Below are 13918 nucleotides of genomic sequence, written 5' to 3' on the forward strand. Positions count from 1 at the left end.
AACAGGCCATCGTTGTTGTAAATTAATTATTAATTATATCTCGTTACTTTTTATTCGTTGGATTGAGATCACGGTACAGCATAATAGTTCCATTGTAAAGTACTTACAATGTTGGACTAAACAACGTTAAATATATAAATGTATAAAATATTAATAATGATACCTTACTAATTATACATAAATAGACGGACATTTGGGTTATATCCTAAATAAAATAAGTAACTGAAGTAGGTTTACAAATAGACCACCATAATCTTTTCAATTTATGGATCTGTCGACAACATGTTTGCCTAATAATGGTTCTTTCTTTTCTTTCACTTCTTTCTTACACAATTATTTTTTCTTTCTTCCTTTCTTTTTACTTTTTGAAAAAATAAATTCCATTTCCTCACAGGATCTACAACAACACTTTCTATATCCACGTAGAGTACGGTATGTTTCATATATACTTAGTCCGCACATAGGATTATTCACCACTCTGCACCTTGAAATTAACAATAATAATAATTTTGGTAGTAAACTGGGAAGAACCAGCCGATTCTCGGTACTTCGATCTATTTCCGAAGTATCATAGGAATATTTGGTAATACATGTGTGTATGATATGTGGAGATACTGGGAATCGGGTGGAAGAACTCCTTCGTCAACTCCAATCCAACTCTTCTTTCATATTGTTTACACATTGTTTAGGCCTACACTAACCATGTATTACATTCTTCCTGCAAAGGAAATGACTTGACTCTATTAGGTAAACAACAGGCGTTAGCTTGTTTGTACAACAATAAGTACATATTTAGGCCTACTTAGTATTTCTACATGATTTCTACATATACAAAATAGCTTTCTTGGAAAAGTTCGTTTCTTAACGTTTTCTGTAGAATAATATTCTTTTTTAATGACTTTATATTTTTGTGAAATAAGCGACTGCGCATGCCCTATCGTCACCACTCGATATTATTTTACTTATAATTATTGTATTAGGCTATATACAGTATATTTTACTATTATTTTATTTTTATATATTATAATTGTTATATTGTATGCAGCTTATTAAACGGGAATCAATTGCTACATCATGATTATTGCAGGGATTGTCTGAGTATTGTACTCTGTTTGTCGGGAGAAGAAATTATATTTCCTGATAAAAATAAATCTTCAAAAACTAATATACAGTATTTCTTTCGGTGTCTCCTCGACCTAGAATAACCCCCACCACCCACCGTCGGGCAAATCACCAAATCACACCCACTGTTTTATAAAATAATTATATTGTATGCAAAACATTTCACAGGTAACTTGCGTTCAGTTTCATCTGCGTATACCTGTTTTATACGGGTGTAGGCCTACTTGTTACAGACGGGTCAATTGCAACATTAACAACATGGCCTTATATCGGGATTTCTCCTACATCCTAAAAATAAGAGCCACGGAATTCCCCTTTTATTTACCAGCTGCATTCCGGTGTAAATCGGAAAACATACTAATGTCAGAGGAATGCATTTACGTCATGAATATAACAATACCAGTCCAGCCTTTAAAAATGGTGTTTGGATGACGTAGGTGTGGAGAGGCTACCTTTACAAAGGCATATCCAAAAGGTGTATTTTATTACGGTTGGAACGTTACACAAACGAATATTATCAATGATTTCGTTTGATGATCCATCGTCATAAAATCCTTGCGTTGCATCCAAGAACCAAACTTTGTTTTTATTCACTCGTACTCGTAGCGAGACACTAAGTACGTCACCATACACATATTAGAATAAAACTTTTTTAGAGGAATCTATAACCAAATTGATTCCTTCTTAATAACACATAGTCAATGCAGGGAGTTGTTATTAACTCCCTGGTCAATGCATCGGTTGTGATACTGGCTCGGTTTATATACTACTTAACTACAGTACTATTTAATACTCTTCAAAATAAATTGTCATCAATCAGAAAAAAGTAAAACTCATAATAGTCCAGACAGTAACGCAATAACAATGCGCATGCTCAATAGATTATTTGTTCACTAACTGTTATGTTATGAACAATACATACGTACATTATATTGAAATTGTCTGGTAAAGAGTCAAACTTAATTAGTCCCTTTATTAGGCATATACGAAGTGTTCTGAATGTTGGATAAATTTAGACGACTCATCTGATCCAAGGACGCCTGCCCCACCTACCTCCACCCCTACACCAATAATTCCCAGAAATTGTTATTGTTGTTTAGCCTAAATTTATGTGTTTTGTTGAATTACTGATCGGTTGAAAGATTCACACCACGATATATTTCTTATAATGACGGGGTTTTACATTTGTTTGTATAATCATTGAGGAATTATGTATATTTAGATATAAATAATCCAAGGTATAATAGTACCATTTGTACCGATGCCTACAATAACACTGTTATTTATTACACAACCAATTGTTTAATAATAATTCTCATCCATAATAAACGATAATAAACGAAAGTAATAAAAGCCTAATATGGCATTTTAAGTCACCATCCGTCTACTCGGAAACTATTTAAGGTGATACCGTAGTGCTACACAGCCATAACCACTGATACAATGATTGCTGTTAGTTTGATGTTGTTTGCACTGATTCAGTGCTCCCTATCATGTCGGAGCACAACTGATTGCACTGAAACAGACGTGATTTCAAATGATCCAGTGACCCCTCCTTCGTTGACTGTTGAGCAAGCAAAAATACTGAACAACCTTTATCAAGAACTTATGCAGCTACCATGTGATGAACGTCGGGAGAGAATCTATAACACGACAGTGCCGCCGATAAATTTGACCGAAAGCCAAGGGCGCGCGCTCTTAGATTTGTATCCTGAATATTTTAAAAATAGAAGCGACACCGGTAACATTTCCAGCAGCAACACTGGAAGCTGTTCGTTTCTCAGTGAAAAGGCGTAAGTTTCTTTCCATTATTGTTTATATTTCATATAAATGTACTAAGTTATTATTTTATATGACCATAAAATTCTCTAATGTGATACCACCCTACTGATTTGTCTGTGGAACAGTGAAAACTGCTGAATAATCATAAATAGAACACTTTTTTTTTTGGAACAAGAATGCAAAGAATTAAATGTTAATGTTAAATGTTAAAATATTAATTAATATTTGGTACGTCCCTAATAACAGACATGAAATGGTGGTGTATTTAACCCGAGACAACAGTTTTGTCTTAGGTTTAACTAATAGCATTTTTTTAAAAGTAGGTCTAATGTTTACATTTGTCATTTTGAGGAGCCTATTCACTACAAGCTTATAAGTTTTCAGTTTCAGGCTCCTCCACTTTATATACGTTATTTGTAAAGTGAAATAAATGAAATGAAAAAATAATGAAAAAAACCTGTCATGTTTGTTTTTACTTAATGAAGGGCGGCTACTAGTAACGTATGTTCATTTGAATCTATTGAAGTAGTTTATAATCTGGCTTTGGATGCAAATGGTGACCCAGTTTACATTCCTCAAGTAAGTATTCTGACAACCCGAGTTGTTATTTAACCCATTGACTGCCAACTTCGCATTTATCATAGTCCGCAAATGATCTAGGCCTATGTCTAGTAGGCTACTACTACTATTATTAGCTAGCTTGGCCTAGACCTTGCTAGCTGTGCAAATATTGCTAAAAACCTTATAATAAAAATACATTTGCATGTAGAAATGTCTGATGAACATTTGTTTTAATATTTATTTGTTCAAATTATCAATATTTTATAAGTATATTTGCAAAATAATACTACCCTGTCAAAAAATGTGTTTATTCTCGAGTTGATAAAAATGAGCTGACAAGCAGTACCTCACAGAAATGTACTGGCAGTACAAAACAATGGGCCAATAAACATCAGGCAGTCAATGTCAACAAAGTCAACACCAGAGACATTAACTCTATTGGCCGCGGACCACGAACAATTCGAAAAACCCCAACCTAATAATCAATAAATGTCTTATTTTTTTACTTAACAGATTGTAACTGAAAATCCACCATATTACGTACTCCATCAAACGTTTCAAGAATACCTGTGCGCATCTGACGAATGTGCTCCAGGCCTATCTTGTCAATGTTTGCACGAGCTTGGGCACAGTGATCGCTCAATCGTTAGTTATCTGAATGCAACACCATCTGAATGTGCATCAGGAGGCCTAGGATGTAAGTTTTATGTCCAAGATATAATGCTAACAGACTGTTCAGCATATCTTATGTAAATGCCAACCAATTGTTCAGCTTGGTATATACTTTTTAGAACGATCTACATTTTTAATTTCAATGATTAGACCATGGAAGAAAAAAAATTGTTTTCCCTCCATGATTAGACCCAGTGTGTTTTTATTTTACCTAAGTTGTTTCTTTGGATATTGAATATAAACAATATGATATGTTTCATCATATTAAAATTACTTTTAGACAACTTAACACTACACAAATAAGATAAATATGAATAATAAATATAAAATGTTGTATAGGTCACATAATCTTCAAATAAAGCAACGATGATCATGACGTCATGACTTCTTGATCATGACGTCATTTGGTTATTGGTTGTGGTTATTAGGATGGAAACATTTCTGATTTTTGTTTTCTGTAGGAAAATGTATATATATCGTAGATCGTTATCGTCCGTAGTAGCCTATAAATGTAATGACAAAAAAATGCGATGTGCCCATATATGGACATGATGATGTCATATCACTGCCATATTTGGGCACATCACACTTTTTTTTGTCAAACTAGTTTGATAGTGTAGGCAGATCTTAAGAAAGTTTGTGATCAACATACCCAGTAGCCTACTAGATAAAGTGGCTTAAATAATATATAATAAAATAATATATAGGCCTATACATATAGTTTTTGGGCTATCCTGGTTAAAAGTTATGTTATTTTTCTGCTTTTAGTATTGTTTATTCTTATTACGGTACAATTTGATACAATTTCTAACGTTATTGCTTGTAAACTTCTTGTTGATATTGAAATCATTGTTTTGTCAAATAAATGAATTAACGCTACTCGAAAATCGAGTAATAATGTTTGATTATAAGATAGGGCCTATATACAATTTGCGAAAATGCTTATGCGAAATATGATATGAACTTTGACACAGGCAATAAGACTGAATCCGGAGGGTAGATCATTCTTTAAAGGAAACGTCACTAAGCTAACTGCATGCTTTTCAGTATGCTATAAAAACAGTATTTAATGAGTTTAACAACAGTTTTCGGAACGAAACGAAACGTCACTTTCAGTATGCTATAACAAACAGTATTTAGTGTGTTTTCGAAACATCATTATAATAATAATAATTTTATTTCTGTCTTCACCTTTAATGAAAATGACAACCACAACAGAAGTGTTTGGAAGTCCTTAGTCATATACGTTAACTATTGTTATCACCGAATTCACATGAAATAAAATGTGAGAACAGAAGTCTTCGTCTTAAAAAAATAGCCAGGCCTATTAGGTAGGATCAAATGTGTCAGTACTAGCAGAACTCGGGAGACATTACTGCCAGATGAATGTTATTTATATTCGTCATTTAAGATGTGGGTTTGATGACGCGGCCATCTGCATCAGTAAACGAAAGTAATTTTATAAAAAAAAAGCATCGCACAAAATACGTCTATTATTAAGGCTGTTAATATTTTATTAAATATTAAAGGCTGATAACTCATTAGATCACTCAGGCTAATACGTCATTATCATAGAGCTTCATGAGATAATACGCTTAATGTTCAAACTATAAAATTAATAATACGGTATAACTATATAAATAATTTAATTGTATAAACATCTCCCTCTATTTCGCGAGAAAATCAATGAAAAAGACAGAGCCTTCCAGGGGCACCCGATTAATTTCCTTTTTCCCTCTGATTGATTAATAACAAAATCCTTATAAGGCATCTCGTGTCACGGCCTAGAATCTACTCGGAAACTAATATAAGTGTTGTAGGATTTGATGTGAGTATATACATTTACTGTAACTGTACAATGATTGCTGTTAGTTTTATGCTGTTTGCACTGATTCAGTGCTCCCTATCATGTCGGAGCACAACTGATTGCACTGAAACAGACGTGATTCCAACTGATCCAGTTGTGACCCCTCCTTCGTTGACTGTTGAGCAAGCAGAAATACTGAACAACCTCTATCGAGAACTTATGCAGCTACCATGCGATGAACGTCGGGATAGAGTCTATAACACGACGGTGCCGCCGATAAATTTGACTAAAAACCAAGGGCGCGCGCTCCTACAATTGTATCATGAATATTTTAAGGAGATGAGTAATAATAACAAAACGGGAAGCTGTTTTTTCGGTAAAAGAGCGTAAGTAAGTTTTCATTATAGCCTCTTTATGTAGCATCATGTTGTTGGTGTCTCATTCTAAATAATTAATAATATTAACACAATTAATTTTGTAGAACTTAGTTTGGTTAAATTTAACTTATTTTGTTTTATTTTACTTCAATGAAGGGCGGCTAATATTAACGTGTGTTCACTGGAGGTTGTCAACAAATCTTTGAGTCTGGCTTTGGATGGAAATGGAGTGCCAGTTTACATTCCTCAAGTAAGTTATATTGATACGCTAGGTCTTGTAACGAAATACTCTCATATACAGGTAGGCTACTCCTGCTCAGCTTGTATTTGATATTTCCGATGTACTGCAGATTTGAAAATAAAACAAAGAGAGTAGCCTACTGTAAACTTACTTTTCAGATATGATAACCTAAACTGGACTAAATATTAACTGATTTGACCTTTGTTTAAAACTTTTTTTAATAGGTAGGCCTACTATATAACTAATATGATTTTTTCTTTAATTTTGTTCAATTTTTGTCTTTAAAAAGCATGAATGTTTGACGCTTAAGAAATACCCACAAAATCCGTAATTAAAGTTGTAAATATTTGAGACTGTACTTTATTAAGCTACCGTAAACTTATGGCAAAAACCCAAACATAAAGCTCTGTCTACACTATCAAACTAATTTGACAAATAAAAAGTGTGATGTGCCCAAATAAGGTAGTGATATGCAAAAATATGGTACCGTAGTGATATGACATCACCATGTCCATGTTAAGCACATCACATCTTTTTCACTTAAAGTTTGATAGTACGTTGTAAACTTATGACGAAAACCCAAACATAAAGCTCTGACTAAACTATCAAATTAATTTGACAAATAACGTAGTGATATGACATCATCATGTCCACATATGGGCACATCACATTTGTTTTGTCACATAAAGTTTGATAGTGTAGACAGAGCTTAATAAAGAATAATTGTCATTAACAGATTCCAACTGCAAAACCACCAGTTTTCAAACTCGAACAAATATTTCAAGAATACAGGTGTGTATCTGTCGAATGTGCTCCTGGCCTATCTTGCCAATGTTTGGAAAAACTTGGGCACAATGATCTGGCAGTCGTTAGTTATCTGGATGTACCAGCTGGGGAGAGCGCATTTTATATAAAAAAAATACTGCTAAATGATTGCTCTGCATATATTATGTAAATGCCGGTCCACATAAAGCTTAACATGATAAAGTATTTACTCTTATGACGATCGTATAGGTTCTTTCCATTATGTCGAATTAATCGAAATGTTCAATTTTAATAAATAACTTTTTATTTGACGTAAATTGTTTCTTGATGTGATGGCGCTGGTTACTACTCGTTATGCATGATTGATTTGTAATAATGATTATGTAATGTACAGTAACATAATGTGTCGACGCGTTCCCATCGTCCATTGATCATCGGCGAATTCCTGCATTCAACAACATTTATTTATTTTAATAATGGGGAAAATAAAAACAAAATACATATTTTGTAACAGGCCATCGTTGCGTTGTTGTAAATTAATTATTAATTATATCTCGTTACTTTTTATTCGTTGGATTAAGATCACGGTACAGCATAATAGTTCCATTTTAAAGTACTTACAATGTTAGACTACATAACGTTAAATATATAAATGTATAAAATATTAATAATGATACCTTACTAATTATACATAAATAGACGGACAGTTGGGTTATATCCTAACTAAACTAAGTAACTGAAGTAGGTTTACAAATAGACCACCATAATCTTTTCAATTTATGGATCTGTCGACAACATGTTTGCCTAATAATGGTTCTTTCTTTTCTTTCACTTCTTTCTTACAAAATTATTTTTTCTTTCTTCCTTTCTTTTTACTTTTTGAGAAAATAAATTCCATTTCCTCACAGGATCTACAACAAAACTTTCTATATCCACGTAGAGTACAGTATGTTTCATATAAACTTGGTCCACACATGGGATTATTCACCACTCTACACCCTGCAATTAACAATAAATAGAACTACTGTTAATTTGCGGCAATTCGACTTATTATTTGATAACATGTTGGCACGCATGGCGTTTAAAGTTTGCTTATAGAGATCAATCAATTATTTTTTTTTATGTTCATATAATTCATTAGAATTATAAAGCTTTACATATTGAATTTAATCAATACCGTTGTATAACCATAAATAAATTAGAGAATTTGACGGGCCTAGACATTACACTAACCTTCATCACAAGACGGTTTGAGACACTGTTTTATTGTTTTTGGCTTAGAATCATAGCACACATACTCGCTATCCGCGTTCGATGGTTTGGAACACTTGACAGACCTCATTTTAACTCCCAGTCCACATGTTACCGAACACTGCGAATGATAAACAAAAATAAATTAAATAAATAAATAAATCGAGTAATATTCGATTCGAAGCGTTCTTTCTTCTACCTTACAGATGCAAAGTTAAAAATGAATATTAAAACATTCGATATCAAGGAGAATAGCAAAAGCAAGCAAAAAGTAGTTTAGCTTTGAGCGGTTCTCAAAAGTAGCTCTTAAATGATCTGTAATGTTTACGAAAAGTATTAAACATGGTAAGAGATTTATAAATGAATGAATGAATAAATGATGAATGAATGAATCAAACAAAAAAAGAAAGAAAAAAATAAACAAACAAACAAACCCAACCTGGGACCATTTTCCTGTTTTCCAGTATGCAGGACATGGTCTCTGATTACATGTTTTTGAAACAGGTGGCGGAGACATTCCTTGACACCTGCTGGAACGTACAGATGTTTGTGTGCCGTTGTACAAGCGTACACACTGTACAGACCGCGTTTGAATGCCACCAGCACCGCATCGCTTTGAACAACGTTGCCAACCCGTTGTTTCCCAAAGATACCTGCAAGGAAATTGTACACCGTAAATTAAAAAAAGGATATAAATCTACTTCATAGGATATTATTAAGGTTATTTGTGACCAAATTGTACAGAGGTAAGGAAGGCGTTAACCGATTACATTTTGTTATTTAATGTGTGCAGCGTCAACAATTTGGCCTAGGCTTGATAGGAATTTACCCATTATTATGTACGGACGGCAGATTCAGCGCTGACTACTGTATGTTGTAAAGGAAGAATGAAGAATGAAGAATAAAGGTAAGAAACGTACAGATTGTAAAGCTCGATCTACACTATCGAACAAAAAAATGTGATGCACCCAAATATGGTAGTGATATGACGTCATCGTGTCTATATATAGGCACATCACAATTTGTTGTCATATAAAGTTTGATAGTGTAGAGAGCTTAGAAAGCTTAGAGAGCTTTCTAGATATTATTATTATTATTCATATAATAACAAAAATGTTGGTAAAATAACGGACCGTGGCGTAGCACACTCCTCTTCATTGCAAGGCTTTCGGATAGACATTGGTGTAAAGATTTTGAAATCGCACTTTGAATCATCCTCACGATCGCGGGTTTTTGTATTTCGACACTCTTGCTGAAAATATCGCCAACCTAAAAATATAATAACAATTATAAAATGTGTTAGTTCGCGCGGGTATTTATGGCTACGGACGGTCACACTACAGTCTCAAGGCTGGCGCGACTCGCCGCGATCGAGATTTCAAGCGAGGCTTGAATTTTAAATTGGGCAGTCACACTATTCGAATTTGGTTATACGTATAATTCGGGTTACAACGCACCATCCCCGCTCACTTTTATCGAGGATTTCCGTTGTCATGTATAATTTTGCTCTTCCGCTAAAAAAAAAAATGTTTTCATTTCGAATTGAAAGTACAAAATAATTATTATTACCCACCTCCACCACACGTTTGTGTACACTGTGACCATCCATATGATTCCCATCTGTATAATGGTATAGCAACGGTTGTTTTTTGAGTTGTTGACGGGATTGTAGTTGCAATTGTAGTTGTAGGAATGGGTGTGGTCAAGTCTGGTTCAGTAGGTATAACATACTGGTATCGTACTTCAACAAAACGTGAATAGCCAACCGTTGAACTCACCTAAAGTAATAATAATAATAAATATGAATATGTGTCATGGGTCTTTGTTGTTTCTCTTGGCAGACTGATCAAATTGAAGACAGAAGTAGGGCCTATGTATAGTTTGCACATATGTTTTGAATATAAGTGACTCTAAGCCAATTTAACTGTACTGTACAGTTAAGTAGAATAGGGGTTCCCGTTCACGCGGGAAGTACCTGTATTGATGGAAGGGATTCTGCTGTAATTTTTCTTTTCAATTTCAAAATGTTTCTTTTATTTTTTCGTATTTATATGGTGTGGAATTATTAATTAGTAGGCTAATATCACGAACTTGTGTAAAAACAATCAATGTTGGTTGAACGAGTTGTAGGCCTACTGTACATCAGTCTCATGAGTAAATAAAGTTTATATATATATTATGTTGACTATAGTTATTTTAATAAAAATGTTGAAGCAGATAACAATTAAATGATATCATTATTTCATGACTCGATCGATTGAAAGGTTGTGTGATAATAATTTCACCTACTATAACACGGATGGGTTTTAGCAATGGTCCTTTGGCGGCTATGAACTCCCTCTCTCTACCAAGTTCATACGCAAACCTCGTACCAGCCCATACGGCAAATCCTGTAGTTTCATTTTTGTTAGAACTCTCGAAAACATAGTGGTTTGATACTATGTCTTCAATAACTAAATAAAAAAAATGATATTGTCACAAATAAAAATGTATATACATACATATATTGTACACTTTATTGTATTATCTTATTAAATAGATAAGGATAAAAAAATTACCAAAAATAACATATAAATTTCTTGGCTTAGATATGACTATTTCTCTTGCCCTTCTAGGAATTATCACAACACTTTCAGTACCATCTGAAAAGATAATTTCAACAATAACACTGATATCGGACTAAACAAAACTTAAAATATCATAACTGCAATAGTTTAGGAGATAAACGATAACATTTTGAAATGTTTTAGACATCTGGAAAGAGTTTTTTTTAACGTTTCCCCGGAGACATTTAGTTGAGTAACCACTTCCTATAGTTTAATGAATATGGTACCTGTGTATATAACATTCCTCATTTTTTTAAATCAAATTAGTATTTGTATTTCGAGCATGGATTATTTTAGAGTAGACTGATTTTTTTACCTAATATTACTAAAAAGATAAATATTTTGTCACATATGGCGTTTCATACTGGTGGACTGAAATTTTTTAAAAAAGGCTTAAAGACAATACTACAGACTTGTGAATGTCTAGGATGATTTCTGCCCTGAGACGTCAAGGAATAGACATTTATAAGCATCCGAGGCAGCGTAAACCCCACACCGCCCTCCCTCTAATTAAACTTTGGAAATTACAATGCAAAAAATACGAATAATATGAATAATATTCAGCACTTAATTTCACAATTTTAGGTCCTATTTTAACATCCTCGACCGCCATCATTACTGACTTACATGGCACTATAATTCCATTAAACTGTCCCTGTTTCTGATGGCAAGACGAGCCATCTCCATCACATACACCACATACGTCATGGACACGCTTGGAGCCTCTGATACCATTGCAACCAACTAGCTAAATAAAACCAGGCAGGTATGGATAAAACAAACATATTTGACATTAGTTTAGACTTTAGGCCTTTGTAAATTGAACATTGAAGATGTTTATTTGGTTTTTACGGTTACTTAGATGAAATCCCATATTTAGTTAAATCAGAGAACTGTTTGTGATTTAACCAAAATTCTCATAGTTAGGCCTACCAAGCAATTTCCATTGACACACACTGAATTAGTATCGTCGTAGTTACAACGTGTTCCATCGATAACATTTTGTCTTGTCTTGTTAATGGATCCGGTTAGAAGCGATGTACATGAAAGTTGGCACTGTTCCTTTGCAACTTCTGTTTTAAAAAAGACGATTATCTTTTAACGTTCTAACAGATTAGCTCGTAACGGAAATATTAAAAAATAATAGACAGTTATTGTCGGAAATATTTAAAGATAGTAGACAATTGTTGTCAAAACTATTCAAAATATTGTAGTTACTTTTTTTTAAATAATAATAATAATTGTTTTTGTGTCGTACCGTTACCAGTAACATATGGTACCCATAGGTTATCTGCGTCATTGGAACGACGTCGGCACTGTAACTCCCGAAAATCTTCAGTCGGTCTGACGCAATCCTTATAAAAAAAAAACCCAATTAACAGCATTGTTAAATATTATTTAATTAATTTAGAGAAGCATTGTTAATGTTTTGTAATTCTACTCTTGAACCAAACCATGTCTTTAAAGTTCAGCCCCGTTTAGTAGTTCAGTAAGAAAATTATGTTTTAAGCTTGATTCCCACCAAGACACAACGTAATGTAAGCCGCAACACAACCGAATCGACCAATCACAAGCGGCAGTTGGAATAATCCATCGCTTGTGATTGGTCAATGCGTGCGGCCTACGTACTTGCGTCGCATGCAAGTGGGAACCAAGCTTTACCGACCACACAACCCATTTTTTCCTTTCATTTATTATATTAGAGGGCGTCTATATTCATTATGTGCACCCAACAATACTAAAATGTTTATTATATTAGAAGTACTGCATTATACTTACGTCAGCATTGCAGAACCTGAAATCTTTACTTTTACCTCTACATCTTCTGCCACCTTTAAGAGGACTGTGAAATATAGCGAAGGTGAACTTTATTCTTAATCGTAATAGTAATTGATTAGTTTAATCCCATTCCAACTAATATCATCATCGGTGTCAATATATCATCAGAAAATGATCAGTAATAAGTTTATAGTATGGTATGAACCATTAAAATGAAGATTCTTACGGTGGATTATCACACCTCCTTGTCTTCTTACTAACACCAATCCCACACGATTTAGTACAAGGCCCCCATGCACTCCATGGACCCCATGCCCCATTCCGTTTCTTGTAAGCTAAGCATCGTCCTCCCAGGCACCACTGTAAAGTACAGCAAGGTAATTAAAAATCAAACCTACGTATATATTAGTGTGTTTGGAGAGGCTATGAGCATACACTGTGCTGAAATCTATAGCCGATTACAATCATCAGATATGTTTTTGTAAACTGTTTGACCGATTATATATTTGAATGAAGATCGATTGTATATTTGGATGAAGATCATGTATAAACATAATTATAAGCATGGACGTGTACATCAATAAATATTAAATATGGGGTGCGTTTAAATGTTATACCCAAGAGTTCCTTCGCTATTTTAGAGCCTTCAGAGATGATGGTGATTAAACAATTACGCTGTGATTTCCTTACTAATTTCTTAAAGGGGAACTCCGGGGTTAACATGATTATTCTTATTTTAAAACATAAACCTGTCTGCACCACCTTTAAAAGTAGGGCTTATGTCACGCTCGTTCTGCTTTAGTCGGGTTGTTATCAATGTTGCTGCAGAGGGTTATATTTTATAAAAATGTTGAATTCGGAGCTATCTTTTAAATAAGAATATAAGACCGTTATATGTTTATTTTAAATGTGACAGTGCAACTGCATCAGAGGTTGAGTTGGATAAGTGAACGAG

At 33.8% G+C, this 13918-nt stretch overlaps 4 protein-coding genes across 5 annotated transcripts in view; 3 read left to right on the forward strand and 1 right to left on the reverse strand.

The window, feature by feature from the left end:
• Positions 1–13918, reverse strand: part of LOC144844557 (A disintegrin and metalloproteinase with thrombospondin motifs 3-like) — an 18261-nt gene continuing 4343 nt past the window's right edge. The window contains exons 8-19 of one of the 2 annotated variants that reach the window (XM_078701518.1): positions 13190–13323; positions 12964–13027; positions 12443–12539; positions 12118–12257; positions 11812–11932; positions 11137–11220; positions 10868–11031; positions 10152–10356; positions 9712–9847; positions 9018–9231; positions 8560–8699; positions 1–484 (exon numbers count right to left, since the gene is read on the reverse strand). In XM_078701518.1, coding sequence (XP_078557644.1) covers positions 334–484; positions 8560–8699; positions 9018–9231; positions 9712–9847; positions 10152–10356; positions 10868–11031; positions 11137–11220; positions 11812–11932; positions 12118–12257; positions 12443–12539; positions 12964–13027; positions 13190–13323 — 1650 coding nt within the window. In that variant the 3' untranslated portion in view covers positions 1–333. Of the gene's footprint in view, positions 485–7561; positions 8327–8559; positions 8700–9017; positions 9232–9711; positions 9848–10151; positions 10357–10867; positions 11032–11136; positions 11221–11811; positions 11933–12117; positions 12258–12442; positions 12540–12963; positions 13028–13189; positions 13324–13918 lie in introns of those variants that run through there. The other variant, XM_078701517.1, reaches the window with a different exon arrangement.
• Positions 2522–5018, forward strand: LOC144844567 (uncharacterized). The gene is made up of 3 exons (XM_078701536.1): positions 2522–2915; positions 3390–3483; positions 3979–5018. Exons 1-3 carry the CDS (start codon positions 2566–2568, stop codon positions 4216–4218), a joined length of 684 nt encoding a protein of 227 aa, XP_078557662.1. The 5' UTR covers positions 2522–2565; the 3' UTR covers positions 4219–5018.
• Positions 5914–7590, forward strand: LOC144844569 (uncharacterized). Its single transcript, XM_078701539.1, has 3 exons — positions 5914–6330; positions 6478–6571; positions 7299–7590. Exons 1-3 carry the CDS (start codon positions 5996–5998, stop codon positions 7515–7517), a joined length of 648 nt encoding a protein of 215 aa, XP_078557665.1. The 5' UTR covers positions 5914–5995; the 3' UTR covers positions 7518–7590.
• The window catches only part of LOC144844558 (EF-hand calcium-binding domain-containing protein 7-like), a 24212-nt gene continuing 19440 nt past the window's right edge, over positions 9147–13918 (forward strand). Inside the window, exon 1 of the mRNA XM_078701520.1 lies at positions 9147–9485. The gene's annotated coding sequence lies outside the window, so the exon portion shown is untranslated. The remainder of the gene's footprint in view (positions 9486–13918) is intronic.

The sequence above is a fragment of the Antedon bifida genome, chromosome 6, assembly GCF_963402885.1.
Source record: "Antedon bifida chromosome 6, ecAntBifi1.1, whole genome shotgun sequence".
NCBI classification, from domain to species: Eukaryota; Metazoa; Echinodermata; class Crinoidea; order Comatulida; family Antedonidae; genus Antedon; species Antedon bifida.

Excerpts from the sequence above, each read along its gene's own strand:
- LOC144844567 (XM_078701536.1), top strand. The coding sequence starts at position 2,566 with ATGATTGCTGTTAGTTTGATGTTGTTTGCACTGATTCAGTGCTCCCTA. Across the intron at positions 2,916-3,389 it reads TCGTTTCTCAGTGAAAAGGC|GGCGGCTACTAGTAACGTAT; the intron begins GTAAGTTTCTTT and ends TACTTAATGAAG. Across the intron at positions 3,484-3,978 it reads ACCCAGTTTACATTCCTCAA|ATTGTAACTGAAAATCCACC; the intron begins GTAAGTATTCTG and ends TTTACTTAACAG.
- LOC144844569 (XM_078701539.1), top strand. The coding sequence starts at position 5,996 with ATGATTGCTGTTAGTTTTATGCTGTTTGCACTGATTCAGTGCTCCCTA. Across the intron at positions 6,331-6,477 it reads TGTTTTTTCGGTAAAAGAGC|GGCGGCTAATATTAACGTGT; the intron begins GTAAGTAAGTTT and ends ACTTCAATGAAG. Across the intron at positions 6,572-7,298 it reads TGCCAGTTTACATTCCTCAA|ATTCCAACTGCAAAACCACC; the intron begins GTAAGTTATATT and ends TGTCATTAACAG.